The sequence below is a fragment of the Marmota flaviventris genome, chromosome 1, assembly GCF_047511675.1.
Source record: "Marmota flaviventris isolate mMarFla1 chromosome 1, mMarFla1.hap1, whole genome shotgun sequence".
Taxonomy (NCBI): Eukaryota; Metazoa; Chordata; class Mammalia; order Rodentia; family Sciuridae; genus Marmota; species Marmota flaviventris.
This window is the reverse complement of record NC_092498.1, coordinates 218,055,615-218,069,875: the sequence shown is the minus strand read 5'-3', so window position 1 is coordinate 218,069,875 and position 14,261 is coordinate 218,055,615. Positions and strand designations below refer to the sequence as shown.

Sequence of the window (14,261 nt, the reverse complement as noted above, 5' to 3'; positions counted from 1 at the left end):
ACGTGTTCTCCCACCACACCCTGCACCCCGTGAGGCAGCCGCAGGCCCTCACCAGAGCCAGGTCACGCAGGCACCATGCCCTTCTCCCTCTAAAACCGTGAGCTCAGAAAACCTCTTGTCTTCACACTTAGTACTGAGTCTTGGATGTTCTGTTATAGCAACAAGCTAGTTGAACACACCCCTCCCAGGGCTAGGGGATCCCAAAGGGGCCCTGGGCCTCAGGTACTTGGCCCAGGGCCCCCTAAATAAAGCTTGCTCACTGAGGTTCTGTGAGCAGTTAGGGACAATCGGACATGAAAGCTTGGCCTTTGGCACGTGGGGACCCCTGGCTGGACAGCCAGCAGCCCTGAGAGCATGAGCCATGCTGAGCCCTCTGCAGTGGGGAGCGCAGCAGAGGTGACCCTTGCCCTAAGTCCAGTGGTTCATATTAACCACCAGGAAACTATTTTCAAATATTCTATTTATTTAGGTTCATAATTTAGAAATTACATGTCAACTGTGCTGTTAGGCTAGCATCTCTCCTGCCACTGTCACCAGCTTAGTGCCAGATGGGTCCACCCCCATACACAGCACATGGAGCCTGTCTGTGCTCAAGCTCTGCCCAGGGAGACACGTCTGCCTGCCCGAGGGGCTCTGCAAAACGGTGGTCAGAGGTACTGCCGCCAAGGCGGGCACAGGCCTCCAGCCAGCCGAGTAGGGCTGGGGGCCAGGCCCAGTGTTTCCAGAGGTGGCTGGGTGGCCCTGGATTGGGACGGGGGACAGGGAGAGCATGAGACAGACCCGTGGGCTGAGGCCAACCCTGCCTTTATTTCAGGAGAGCTTCTCTATGGCCGCCAGGAGCTCGGGTTTCAGGATGGAGGAGTTTGGCTCAGCCCCCGCAGCCTTGATGTCCTCTAGCACAGCGGCATCCCAGGAGAAGGTCAGGAGGGCTGAGGGCACCTGTGGGGGGACAGTGGGATCCAGATCGTCCCCGATGGGCAAGTTGGCCAGGAGATGCCCCCGCCTGGCTAAAGCCATCAGAACCAGGCAGAGCCCCAGGTTCCCACCCAGGCCCTCACCTCCCTTCCGGGCAGCAGACCTGCACCTGCCCCGCGGGCATCCTCCCTGGGAAATCCACCCCCCCCTTCATTCCACCTTAGTTCTGCTCCTCAGAGGACCCACCAGGCCCATTTCAAGAGGCAGCAAGAAATTAGGAACCGTTCAAGATAACAGCAAGGTCAAGGTCACAGCGCCAGAGGGAAGGTGGGATTCTAACAGGAACCAGGCCTGGAGCCATCCTAAGTCCTGCCCTGTGAGCACCACAGACCACAGGGAGGGTTTGGTGACAAAGTGATTGCGACACAGCAATCAGCTTCCCAGGATGTCTCCTGGTCCTCCTTGGTGAACCCCTGGGGGTCCTAACTGCATCACCAGCACTGGCCCCCGCTCACCAGCCCACACTCGTTCAAGGCCAGGTTCTCTTCCTCCGGCAGCTTCTGCCCTCCCGAGGCCAGCAGCTCAAAAGGCAGCCAGTCGTTCTGCAAGGCCTCCCTGACGAACTCGTACAGTGATGACAGCCGCTCCCGGGCGTAGAAGGTCCCTGGGAAGCAGGACAGTCAGATCCAGCCACTAGGCTGGCCCTCTCCTGTGCCCACTCCTGTGCCCCTAAGCCCAACCACCAGCAACTCAGTCTGAGAGGAGCTGGGCAGAGCGCAGCTCAGGGCCTTGGCCCTACAAGAGCCGAGGGCCCAGTAGCAAGAGTGAGCCCTGCCCTGGCCCCTGGGCCCACCCTGCAGGAGGCAGCCGTCAGGGAGGCGGATGCGCAGCAGCGTGTAGGTGTACTTGCGCAGCTCCCTCTGCTCCTCCTTCTCCCGCATGGCCTTGGTCCGCAGCACGCTCAACCGCTCCACAGCATCAGCCCTGCAACCCACACCCAGAGAGTAGGGCTCAGGCAGCTGCCTGGGCCCCAAACCCAACCTGCCCGGGCCCCAGGTGTGCCTGCCCACCTGAGCCTCTGCTCCCGCTTGATCTCCTCTGCCGTGAGGTTGAAGAAGTCCCCAGGAAGGTCAAACTGGGAAGCCAGGGGTGAGGGCCGGAAGACACGGCGCTGCCGGTCCAGTTTGGCCCGCACGGGCTCTGCACCCAGCAGCTGCTCCTTATGCTGCTCCAGGCTCTGGGGCTGCGCCAGCGCGCCCTCACTCAGCACGTAGAACTCCTCCAGGTCCTCTGTGCCACCCCCACACAGATGACACTGCAGCAGGGCCACCCAAGCCGGGCCCTCCCACCTCAGCCCCTCACCCCCACCTGAGGCTCAGCCCAGGCCCTTCCTCTAGCCTCACCCTGATCCGGGACAGGCAGTAGCATCCTCTGGAACCCAATGGCCTCAAAAAACTCGTGGGTCCCTTCCAGGCAGTTAATGCGCTCCTAGGAGTGCAGCAGAGGTCACACAGGGCCTCCTCGGCCACAAGCCCAGTGACCCCTGATGGCGACCAAACCCTGAAGCTGTGGCAGAGCTGAGCACAAACTCACTTTCCTAAGGAGAACCTTGGAGCTCCCCCAGCACCTCCTGGAGGACACAGTTCCCCTAAAGGCCAACCACCAGGGGCAGGAGGCCGACCCCAAGGACGGCTGGGGAATCCCCAAAGCAGGGGAGGACACAGCTTCTGCTCAGAACACAGGCCGGGGTCACCAGACCCGCTGTTGCTGCAGAAGAACCTCACGTGCGCCTTCCCAGTGTAAGGGTCAGACTATGCCAGGCAGGGAGCCGCCCACCAAGCCCATCCACGGCATGGGACTTCGGTCACCTTAGTGCCACCTTCTGCTGGCCACTTCAAGGATGCCCCCCCACTCCCCGTGCTGGCCATCCCACCATGGCTGGGGCCGGCTGTGCGGGCTGAACTGCGGCCCTCACCTGGAACACCTTGTTCTGCAGCTTGATCTTGCGGTACTTCTCCTCTTCAGGGTGCAGGTGGATGTTGTCCAGGTACCTGAGAAGAGGACGAGGGAATGGGACACAGGGTCCCTGGCTCCTTGACACTTCCAGCACCAGGGGACAACAGCTAAGAGTCACAAGCAGCATCAGCAGCAGCAAGAAGAAAGGAGGGCCCAGTGGGACCTGGCGCTGCACCTTGGGGTTGGAATCACAGGTACCCTCACAGCCAACCGGAGGGGCTGTCACTGTGCCTGGCCTCTCAGTCCTATCTGCCAAGGACACAGATTAACCACAGAGATCAGACAACAGACAGAGACGGTAACCAACCCCTGCGCAAAGGGACGGCAGGGCTGGGGGTTCTGTGGGCGGTGCCCTGGCAGCTATACTCATGGGCACTTCTGGATCCACCCGATCTGCCTGACCAGCTGCTGGAGTGAGCTGGTTCCCATTCTCCTTATACACTCCTCAGATAACCCCAAGGGAAACCAGGGTGGTGAGCCCCCAGTTCCCTGGGCCCTTGTGTTGCAGACAGGTAAACCAGGCCCGACCCCTTCCCAGAGGCTTCAGGTGGCCTGGCCTCCCTCCCAGGCTCTGCTCCTTCCTGGCCCCACCGAGTCCCCAGAGCCAGAGGGATCGGCCCCACTGGGAGCGGCTTGGGTGCTGACTGCACTCACTTGGCGATGGTGTCCACGCCCAGCTTCACCCTGTCCCGGTCTCTGTTGAACGTGTGGATCTTCATGATGGAGGCGGCTACAGGGTCTGTGGAGAAGTGCTGCAGGGGACATGGCATGCTGAGAGCCACTCCTGGTACTACACTGCACAGCCGGCCACAGAGGAGTGGCCAGAGTGGTGCCCCTGGCTCTCTTGGGGCAGAGCAGGGACATCCGCCATCCAACTACACACTCAGCACAGAGTTGAGGAGAAAGACCCCTGCAGTCAGTCCTGCCTCACGCACTCTCATCTCCAGGCAGAGGGCATGGCCACCAAAGCAGGAGAGAAACAGCTGCCCTCTCTGTGACCTTGGTGGTCAGTGTGGCCTAAAAGTGACAGATCTCTACCTCTCACCCTGGCATGGGAAACTCCAGCAGTGGGCCCCGCGATCCTGGCACACGACGCCCAGCCCTGCTGGTCCTCACCCCCGCAGACGGAGAACTGCAAATCTTCACCCAGGGGCACACGGGTGTCGGGTAACAGAGAGGATGCACAGGAGTGCCCCAAACCTGGACAGAGCCAGGTGGCAAGATGGCCAGAATGGGCTACTCCCAGGGCCTACCTATAGGTCCAGGAAAGCATGTGCTCTCCTTTTGCACGACCATGGAACAAGCCACACACATGCTCCCCTGCAGCCAGCAAGTCCTGGTGAACTGGGAGGAGCAGAGGACAGAGGGGTGGACAGCAGCCCAGCAAGAGCCCACCAGCTTGCCTAAAGCTCCTGGAAGGTGGGTTTGGGCCTTGTCCTCCCAGCACCCTCCCTCAGCTACATGGGGGGCCCTGGGCAGCTGCATCAGAAGCACACAGACGTCGGCTCCCAAATGAGCCAGTTCCCCGCCAGCCTGATTGGGACCCGGCCCACCTGCTGGTTTCATTGCCAGGGAGTGGGGGACAGAGAAAGTAGGTCTGCCAGAGGTGGCAGTGAGGCGGTCAGGAAGGAACCCAGACTCTCTGTGGCAAACCTCACATGCGCGAGCAGTGCTCTCGCGACACGGGGTCAGGAAATCGGCAGCTCTCCAGGAAAACTGCCTCACGCTCATCCCTCCCCGCAGGTGGACTCCAGCTGTGTGAGAGCTTCCAACAGTGCAGCACACCACCCAGGCAAGACAAGGAGAAGCAAACAGAAAAATGCTAGAAAAACCACAGGATTATTATTTTAGGAGGGGGCTAAGAACGGCTTCCTAAGTATGACCCCAAACTAAAAGCCATAAAGTAAGACTGACACCTTCAGTTACAGTGATCAAAATCTCTCCCGGGCAGTGACTTAAGTCCAGTCAAAACGTAAACAATTGAGGGAAAATATTTGCAACCCACCCACGTCATAGTCGAAGTCTAGTTTCACTGACAAACAGTGCTACAAACCAAGAGCCACCCTTCCAAGAGGACAGCCAGCCTAACCTTAAATGAGGGAGGCTCAGGGGAAGTCTATCGCGTGGTGTCGCTTTGGCTACAATTTGAACAAAGACCAGGAAGCCTGGTGAGGGACGGGGCTCTCCCTCACCACTGGAGGGAGCCTGAGCAGGATGCCCCTAGGAGAGTCCCCCCAGTACACTGTAGTGGCCTGTGTCCCAAGCTCCACCCTGTGACTGTGGCCAAGGCCCCTCACTGCCTGTTTTCATACCCAAAACCAGAATCGCCTGACACAAGCTGCTGAATAAGTCCCGGAAGAGCAGGAAGAGCCCATGTGTGGCACTGGGCAGAGCAGTGTGAGGGGACCAGAGGTGCTGGGCTCCTCACTGGAACAGGATGCCTTCCACGCTTCCATGATCAGGTCAGAATGGACTCTACTGTCATTTTGTTTTTGTTTTTTTGCGCTTTGGTACCGGGGACTGAACTCGGGGACTGAACTCCGGGCCCTCGACCACTGAGCCGAATCCCCAGCCCTATTTTGTATTCTATTTAGAGACAGGTCTCATTGAATTGCTTAGGGTCTTGAGGTTGCTGAGGCTGGCTTTGAACTCATGATCCTCCAGCCTCAGCCTCCCAAGCAGCTGGGACTACAGGCATGTGCTACCATGCCCGGCTCTACTGTCATGCTTAACTAAAAAGAACCAATAATTTTTTTGAAAAAAAGAGCACGCAGGTGGCACAGAGTAGCTGGGAGGCTGACAGCAGGATCAGGAGTTCAAAGCCAGCCTCAGCAACTTAGTGAGACCCTAAGCAACTCAGGGAGACCCTGTCTCTAAATAAAAAATAAAAAGGGCGTCAGAGGGAGACCTGGAGGCTCCGGACTCAGCGGCATTCGGGATCCGAGCGACCCAGCTCGAGCTCCAGCGCGAGGTCCACACCTCTAATCCGGGTCTGCCACGCGCGCACCCCGCCCATGACCACTCTCCGCTGCGTGCGGCGCTGAGCGGGCCCAGCGCGTGTCCGCAGGGGAGAGGTCCAACTCCCAGAGCCCGGCCCCGGTGCTCGCCACCGGCTCCCGCTCCTCCTCCCGCTGTTCGCCGCCGCCGCCGCGTGGATGCCAAGTATCAGCTTCCCTGTCCCTTGCAGGTTTCCACTCGGCCCTCAGGCCGCATCCTGCGGGAGCGGAGAAACTTTGGGCCCGAGTTGCCCGTCAGTACTGTGAAGGCAGCGGAGGAAGGCGTCTCCTCCAATCTAGTGAACTTGGCGGTGGCTGGGCCAGCCTCGCCCGGATCCTGGCTGGGGAAACAGTTCAGATGCGAGCGATTTGGGAACCAGGCGAGGTAGGGCTGTCAACCACAAAGGACACTTTGTGATGAGTGAGGTTTCTGTGGCGATGAGGGATGGCCGGGTTTACTCTCGAGGGCGGCAAGGCCGCCTTTTGGAGGTGAAGAGGAGCCCCACAACATGAGGTTTGGGGTTCTGCGCCTTTTCCGCCCAGGCTCAGAGGCACCTCTTCCTGAACGCCCTGCTGGGTCAACTGGCCCCAGGTGGCCGAGGCCCCTGGGTGCCTCTAGGCGTGGTCAGGGTTGTGGTCAAATGTCCATCTCTAACTCAAGCCATTCTGCATCGTTTAGACAAGATAATTTCGACTAGAAAAAGCTTTGGGAAAAAGGTTGAAAAGGGGCCGACAGGGTTCAAGCTGCTGCTTCCTGGTAAGGGTACCTCAGTGCCGGACCTGACCTGTAGATGGCCAGTGCAGATGATAGGGCTCCAGACCTTCAAGCCCCTTGTCCCCTTGAAAGACCCATCACAATAACAAAATCCCCCAGTGAGCTCCCGCAGGTGTTTTTAAAAACAACCTGGAGAGGGATGATTGGCTGCTAGGAGGGATTAGGATGGCCCCATAACATGGAAACTGGGAGACACCTGTCCAAATTTCTTATCAGCTCTGAAGTATGTTACTTAAAATCACTGGAAGAAAGCTGGCAAACCTGCCGATGCTGCTGCGTTCTCACACTTTTTAAGGGCAGACGTCCTCCTGACGAGCACTTAAAGGAAATGCTAGTTTCCTGCATGGTTCTAATAAATGTTTCAGGCCCTCACACTGGAACTGCAGCTCCCATAGACTTCCAGCCTTGGAGACCTTGCTTATCTTAAAGATGAGCTCAAGAACTTACATTCAACACAAGAGGATCATTATTTCCAGTGCCCTGATGTCCCATGTAGGAAGCATCTTGTGAAATTGGATAAGACACTGCTTATGTTTCTTAAAATTTCATTTCTAGCTTGAATGTTGAACTACCAGGCAGTGTTTTAATGCTTACACAATGAGCTCTTGCTATGAAGTGTGGGGTTTGAATTTTGAGCCCCTGGACACTTACTTCTGCACATATTTGTCACTGCTTTAAAAAAAAAAAAAAAAAAAAAAAAGATCTAAGTTAAAAATAAAAATAAAATGAAATAAAAGAGCATGTAGAACTTTCCCACAGACAGCTCAGGAAAAGATGAGGGTAGGTGAAGAAAGTGGAGCACAAATCTCATTAACACCTGGCAAATGGGGGGGGGGGGCAGCAGATTAATGCCCCCCCCACCACGTACACAAAGACGCCTGCATCCTAATCCCTGCAACCATGAGGAAGGGAAGCCTCATGGGAAAGGAGAATTAAGCAGCAGAGGGAACGAGGGTGTGCTGGATCATCCAGGAAGGTCCAGGTAACCAGAGGGGCCAGAATAGGGAGAGAAGCAGAGCTGGCAGCTTGGAAAACACCTGGCCTGGCACCGCTGGCTCAGGAGGAGGCAGGGGCGGGAGCTGTGGGCACCTCCTGAGACTAGAGGAGGTGGGACCAGAATCTCCCTGGAGTCTCAGGAGAGACCCCCACTGCTGCACTTGAATCTGGCCCAGGGAAGCCTAGGGTCACAGTGTGAAGGGTACAAATACAAAAGAACGGCCAGGACAGACACGCAGCTTGTCTAAGCCACCGGGTTTGCAATGACTGGTTGTAACAGCTGGAAAACTCACACCCTGAGTGTCCTGGGGTGAGGTGTCCCTCCAAGCTCCAGTGCTAATGCAGGAAGGTTCAGAGGTGAAATGAGTGGACGGTGGGAGCTGGGACCAGCCAGTCCATCCTAGTTTGAATGGCCTGACATGTAGTCAGGAGTGTGGCCAGAGGAGTGGTCACTGAGAGGTGCCCAGCAGGGTGCATCTGCCCTGGGGTCCCTTCCCCTCTCTCTCTGCTTCCGGACCCTGCCAGGAGCGGAGCAGCTTTCCTCTGCACACCAGCACCATGATGCCTTGCCTCACCTCAAGCCCGTGTACCCGAGTCGGCCATCTATGGACTGAGACCTCTGAAACCATGACCGCAATTAAACTTTCTCCTTTCTAAGTTGTTCTTATCAAACAGTTTGGTTACTGCAACAAAAAGCTACCCAAACAGCTGGGTAAAGAGTATTTAGGTGTCGTCTGTGTTCCTCTTGCATTTTTCTTCCATATAAAGAGCCACAAGGGGCTGTGGCTGGGGCTCAGCGGTAGAGCGCTTGTCTAGCATGCGTGAGGCACTGGGTTTGAGCCTCAGCACATGTAAAAATAAACAAATAAAAGTACTGTGTCCTCGGGGAGGAGGGGGCATGGAGATAAAAAGACAGTGGAACGAGACCGACACCATTTCTCTCAGTACAGGCATGAACACACGAACGGTGTGAATATGTTGTGTGTACAACAGAGACATGAAAATTGTGCCCTGTACATGTACTAGGAACTGAAACGTATTCTGCTGTCACATGTAACAAATTACAATAAAAAATTATTAAAAAAAGCACCGCATCCATCTACAACTGAAAAAAAAAAAGAGCTACAAGGAAAAAAATATACCAAAGCAGTTCCTCCGCGCAGACTGCCTCCGAGTGTCTAAGGTAAGTGTGCACGGCCCGGCCCGCGGCCCTTTATGTGGAGCAGAATGTGGAGGAGGAGAGACGGACAGACGCCTCAGGGCATCTCAGAAAAGGACCTCAGCTACCTCCAGCAGCTGCCGGGAGGGGGGCCTGAGGGGTGGCAGCGCCCTCTGCTCTGCTCTGATGGCGTCCTTGGGTTCTGCCCTCTCTGGGGAAGGCATAACAGGCACGAAGGCAGGGTAAGGCCCACGTGGAACTGGCTGCTGCTCTGGGATGAGGACACACAGGGGCTGCACTCACCGACAGAATAGCTTCTTTGATGTGGGCGTCCCGCTGGTCCCTCCTCAGAGTGGCCCCCGTGAGTGGGCAGGTGAAGTACACGCCAGGCACCGCGAGGTGTGTCGAGCCTTCCTCTTTGGGCTCAGGTACCTGGGGGGTGAGAGCGCTGAGCAAAGACTGTGGACAGAGGCGGCCCCAGGACAGTACCGGCAAGCATGGCCCGTAGAGCCTGGCGCTCCTGGCCCCCACCATCCCTTCCACTTGTCAGCTGAGGGCCGAGCCCTTCCTCCCAGGTTCCCTGGCCCATGCGCCATCCCCCCAGTTCCCAGGGCACTGACATAGAGCAACGCCAGCCGGGAGCAGCCGCTGCACTTCGCAGGCTTCCTGCGCCTGCAGCCACCCCCCAGCTACCGGGAGCGAGTGTGGGGCTGGGTTGGAGTCGGGGGGCTCAGCACCTCACATTCTAGGCCACGTCTAGGGTCTCTTCCATTCTAAAATCACGGCTTCCTGGCCAAGCTCTGCCGAGACTCCCAAAGGATCCCTCCTCCATGGAGCCCTCCAGGCCCAGGGACACAGGAGGGCTGTGCCAGACTGTGGCTTCTGAAGGCACACAGAGGTTCCAGTCCTGCCCCTCCTGGCCAAGGACAGCAGCTGTCACCTCTGGGAACCTCAGGAGCACTCTTGGCACCCTTGGGCGTCTACACCCACCTGCCTCTGTGGTTCGGGGCAGCACGGAGTGGAGACGACACCTCTTTTATGCCCCTGGCAGCAAGTCCTCCTGGCTCAAGCTCTGCCACAGCCCTCCCAGGGGTCCCCGCCGCCCGCCTTGGGGGCAATTCCACAGCAAAAGCTTTACCTCCTTGGTCCCTGGAAGCTCAGGACCACCACTGACGGTCGCCTCAGCGCGTAGTTCCTTTCTCACTGGAGGAAGAAAACAAGCAGAGGAAGAGAGGAAAACGGGACAGACGTCGCCCTGCCCCAGGCCCGGTCCCCAGGGCCCCACCCGCACTAGGCCTGCCAGCCTCGCAAGCGCCCGCCCAGCCCGACGCTCTGGGTCAGGCTGTAGTCCTCTCGCTGGGCTTGGTCTTTGTGTACCCCCACTCCCACCCCCACTTCCTGCATAGCTCAGCTGCCCTCCTTCCTCAAGGAGCACCTCTGTCACCCGTGCCCCTGACACCAGGCCCAGTGCCACCCTCCCACCTGGCACATCCCTCTTGACTTTAAAACACCCTGTTTACTGTTTCACCCAGAGTCAAGTGCTAGGTCCCCCACCTCAGCCCAGGATGACCACCACTCACCCTGGTTCCGAATAGAGTCCTGTGACGTGGGGCCCCGGGCCCTGGGCTGCTTCTGTTCCAGTCGGGCCAGGGCAGCTGCTGCTGCCATCTGTGCCTCGTCGGTGGGTCCCTGGCGGGGCTGCCTGAGGGCTGGCTGCTGGGGCTTTTCTCTGGGGGCCTTCTCCCTGGGCAGAGATAGGGGAGTAAATGGCCTCCCAGGGTGGCCAGGGAGGCTGACCCGGGGAAGTAGGAAGAGCACCTGCCCAGCCTCGTTCCTGCCTCCTGAGCCCTCAAACAGACATGTGCCCATCTACACAGGATTGCCTTTCAACCTCCCAGGCCACCCAGGGCCCTGACAGTCCTGATACAGGTGGAGGAGCCTCTGAAGGCAGGAGACGCAGCTCTACTTGGAGCTCTGCCCCTTTGGGCAAGTGGTGCCCCAGCTGGGCCTCAACATCCACATCTATAAAATGGACCCAAAGCATCCTCCCCTGCAGAAGCCACCCTGACGTTCCCAAGCACTGAAGAGGCTCATGGGGTCACGACCTTGCCTCCCTCCCTCTGTCCCTCATCACAGGCCTGCGGAGGGGCTGCCCTGCTGGATTTGGCTGGCCCTGCCCGTGTGCTCCCCGCAGGCTCTCCAGGAGTGCTTCTGGCCCCTCCTCACAAACCCTCCTGGGCTCACAGGAGCATGGGCAAGATATCCCTGCCAGGGCTGACCACAAGGCCTGATCCCTGTCATCCTGGTGTCACTACTCCACACCCCAGATGGGTAATGGGTGGCTCCATGACCACTTAGCATAGAGGGTGCTGGCAGCGACTCCTCTGGGGCCTGCACTGATGCAACCGTCTCGCCTTCCCCTGGGACCCTCACCCAACCCCAGCAGTTCCCATCATCTGTGCTCTAGGTCCACAGAACCTTCTAGGAGCCTGGCGTAGTATTGGACCCTCACTCCTCTGCTCCATCAGACACTCAGCAGCCATCCTGTCCTGACACCTGGGGGCCTACCTCCTGCCCACCCCACCTCTCTCCATCGTCCCCACAGCTGAGGGTCTTGAGATGAAGAAAAGATGGCTCCCGCAAACCCGCCCGGCATCATCCACTGTCTAGACCTTTCCATGAAACAGCATTTCCACAGCACTGCCAGCCTGCAAGGACTCTAACTGGGCAACCAGAGGGACCCCTGAACCCAAGCCTGGCTCGCCATTCCCCTGCGCCAACCCCCTCATGGCTGTGTGACAAACTCAAGTGCCACCTTCACTTCCCTCCACTCGGGGCTCCCCTCTGGTCCTCCACAGGCGGCCCAGTGTGTTGCACTGAGGAGTCTTTGCACTTTTGTACCTTTGCCCAGAACACTCCACCTGGGGGTGGGATAAAACCAGGTCTGCAGAGGGTGCTGTTGAGGGGCCGAGAGCCACATACTGGGTCTTGCGGAGTCCCATTCTCAGCTCACATGCCACCTTCTCAGAGGGGCTTTCCTGGACCACCTGACAGCTGCCTCACTGCCCACCAACTACTTCTCTCTCCTCAGGGGCCTCAGCGCCACCTCCTTCTTGTGGCATATGTGCTGACTGTCCCACTGGAAGGCAGGCCCTAGAGCACGAGGCCCTACCTTTGCCCAAGCCTCCAACAGCCTGGATGCTGCTCTTAAGTCCCACTCTAGCAGGCCACATGTCACAGACACATGGACCTCCACAAGCTCTCTCCCTGACCCCCCTGAGTCCTCCTGGTTCCTCCGAAACCCCTAGACTGAGGTAGCCCCAAGCCCCCATGTCCCTCCCATCACACAGCCCCACCACTTGTTCACCATCTCCAGGTTTGCCACCCTCCTCCCTGCCTGGCGCAGGAACCCAAGGTGTTGGCTGCCTGGCCCTCATGGCCTGCCTTCTCCAAATCAGCACTGTACCCCTGAGATCCCAGGACACCCAATCCTCACGCAGGACACCTTGGTGCCTCCCCTGCCCCTTCTTGCCTGCCTCTGGGCTCCTCCCCTACCTTCAACCCCTCCAGGATTCCTTCCACTATCCCCCACATACCGTGGCTGAGCTCATCGCCGCCTCCTGCAGCAGCCCTAGCCTTCCAGGCCCCATCTAATCAGCCCCACCCGCCCTCAGTCTCAGACAGGGACGCCTGATGCCACACCTGCTCCATTCCCATCCATGCCTCCCCAGGAGCCTCCAGTGGACAGACACTTCTCCCACCAGGCCTCCATTTCCTGGCACAAAGGCTCCCACCTCCCAGACCTCCTTTGGCCCCTCACAGCCACTCAGGTTAGGCCCTAGACAACAGCCTCAGGCTGGCTGGCCTTCCAGACTCTTCCTAGTACTCACTCCCCTTTCCTAGCACTGCAGAGCCAGAACCCAGGAGCCCTCTTCCCAAGTTGGGGAGGCTCAGCCTCACCGACACCCCAGGATCCCTGCAGTACTTGCTCCTCCAGGTTCAGCCCCAAATCTCAGGTCATTCCAGATATCTCCCAAGCCTCTCCTTTATTCCTCTAGGTCTCTGAACTTCCTCCAGCAACTGCAGCCCCAGACTCCCTCATCCTCCACCCGCCAGTACCCATTGGCCTCTTGCCCCGCCCCCAGATCTCACTCCAGCCCCTGCTCCCAAACTTCACCCACATTCCCCCAACCCTCTCCCATGCTCCGCCTCTCCTATACCACCCCCAGGTGCCCCCATGCTCCGCCCCTCCTGTGCCACCCCCAGGTGCCCCCATGCTCCGCCCATCCTGTACCATCCGCAGCTGCCCCCATGCTGCACCCCTTGCCCCTCCCAGATCCTTCTTGATCTGTCTCCGCCCCTCCTGCCCCGCCCCCGCTCACCGCGCTCCGCCCCTTTCCCCGCCCCAGGCCCCATCCAGCTTCCACGCTCCGCCCTCGTGCCCCGCCCGCCCCCAAGTCCCCACCCCGAGCTCCGCCTTTGACCCGCCCCTGGCCCCCTCTCGCTTCTCCCACGCTCCGCCCCTCCTGGCACGCCCCCGTCCCCCCACTGCTGCCGGAATCTCGCCGTTCGGCCTGCCCGGCCTCTCCCTGTCAGCCTCCCAGCCTCTGAGCTCAGACTCCTCACCACCCGTCCCGTCCCCGCCGGGCTTTAGCGCCCTGCAACCGTCACGCACCCCGCGGAGTCTGTGAGTTTCTGACCGGGCCCCGCGCTCTTGAACTTCATGTCGGCCTTGATCTCCTGGAAGAACTTCTTCATGGTGGCAGCAGGCCCGGCGGCGGGGGGCCGCGCGGGGCGGGGGGCGCAAGGCCCAGTCGGGGAGGAGCCGGCAGGAGCCAACAACCGGAAAGAAAATACCGCGCTGCCGGAAGTCCCTCCCTCGAGCGGCCGCCCACGTGACAATCAGCCCGGCGCAACTCTCTAGCTCTCCGCACCTCGCTGGCCCGGGCCGGCCTCTCTGCACTCTGGGGCCACGTCTCGGTGGTTCTTCCGGAATCCGTTGCCGGGCGACGGCGCGCTTCCCGTGGCGTTCTCGAAGGGATGCCTGAGCTACCCGCCGCCTGACCCCTCCGAGGATGCGCTGGCTTTGTCCCTTGCCCTACTCAAGAACCTCCCCTGGCACCCAGCGCTTACGTAACAAAGTCCAGTTCAACGGGAAGACATGCAGAGCCCCTCGGCCCTCCCGGGCTGGGGGCGCCTCGCCCCCGCTCGCCCATGTGGAGACGCGCGGGGGGACCTCGGCTGTGGCTTGCGGGCCCTCCCGGGCGGAGGGCACCGGGGGAGACAAGCTCGTGGGGGCATGTGCTGCGCTGTGCGGGCTGCAAAGGAGACCCCCGGGGTGACGGCTAAAGCCGCCCTCCGCGAATTGTCCCCCAAGAAGACCGCGTGGCTGGAGAGCGAGCGC

At 59.4% G+C, this 14,261-nt stretch overlaps 1 protein-coding gene across 1 annotated transcript; it reads right to left on the bottom strand.

Annotated features, from left to right (window-relative positions):
* Positions 1–443: 443 nt before the first annotated feature.
* On the bottom strand, positions 444–13,711 carry Ubxn6 (UBX domain protein 6). Its single transcript, XM_027952404.2, has 11 exons — positions 13,533–13,711; positions 10,438–10,601; positions 9,996–10,060; positions 9,161–9,289; positions 3,586–3,683; positions 2,891–2,966; positions 2,319–2,403; positions 1,986–2,205; positions 1,769–1,899; positions 1,431–1,579; positions 444–939 (listed from the first exon to the last, which is right to left on the bottom strand). The coding sequence occupies exons 1-11, from the start codon at positions 13,613–13,615 to the stop codon at positions 811–813; spliced, it is 1,329 nt and encodes a 442-aa protein (XP_027808205.2). The 5' UTR covers positions 13,616–13,711; the 3' UTR covers positions 444–810.
* Between the last annotated feature and the right edge of the window lie 550 nt (positions 13,712–14,261).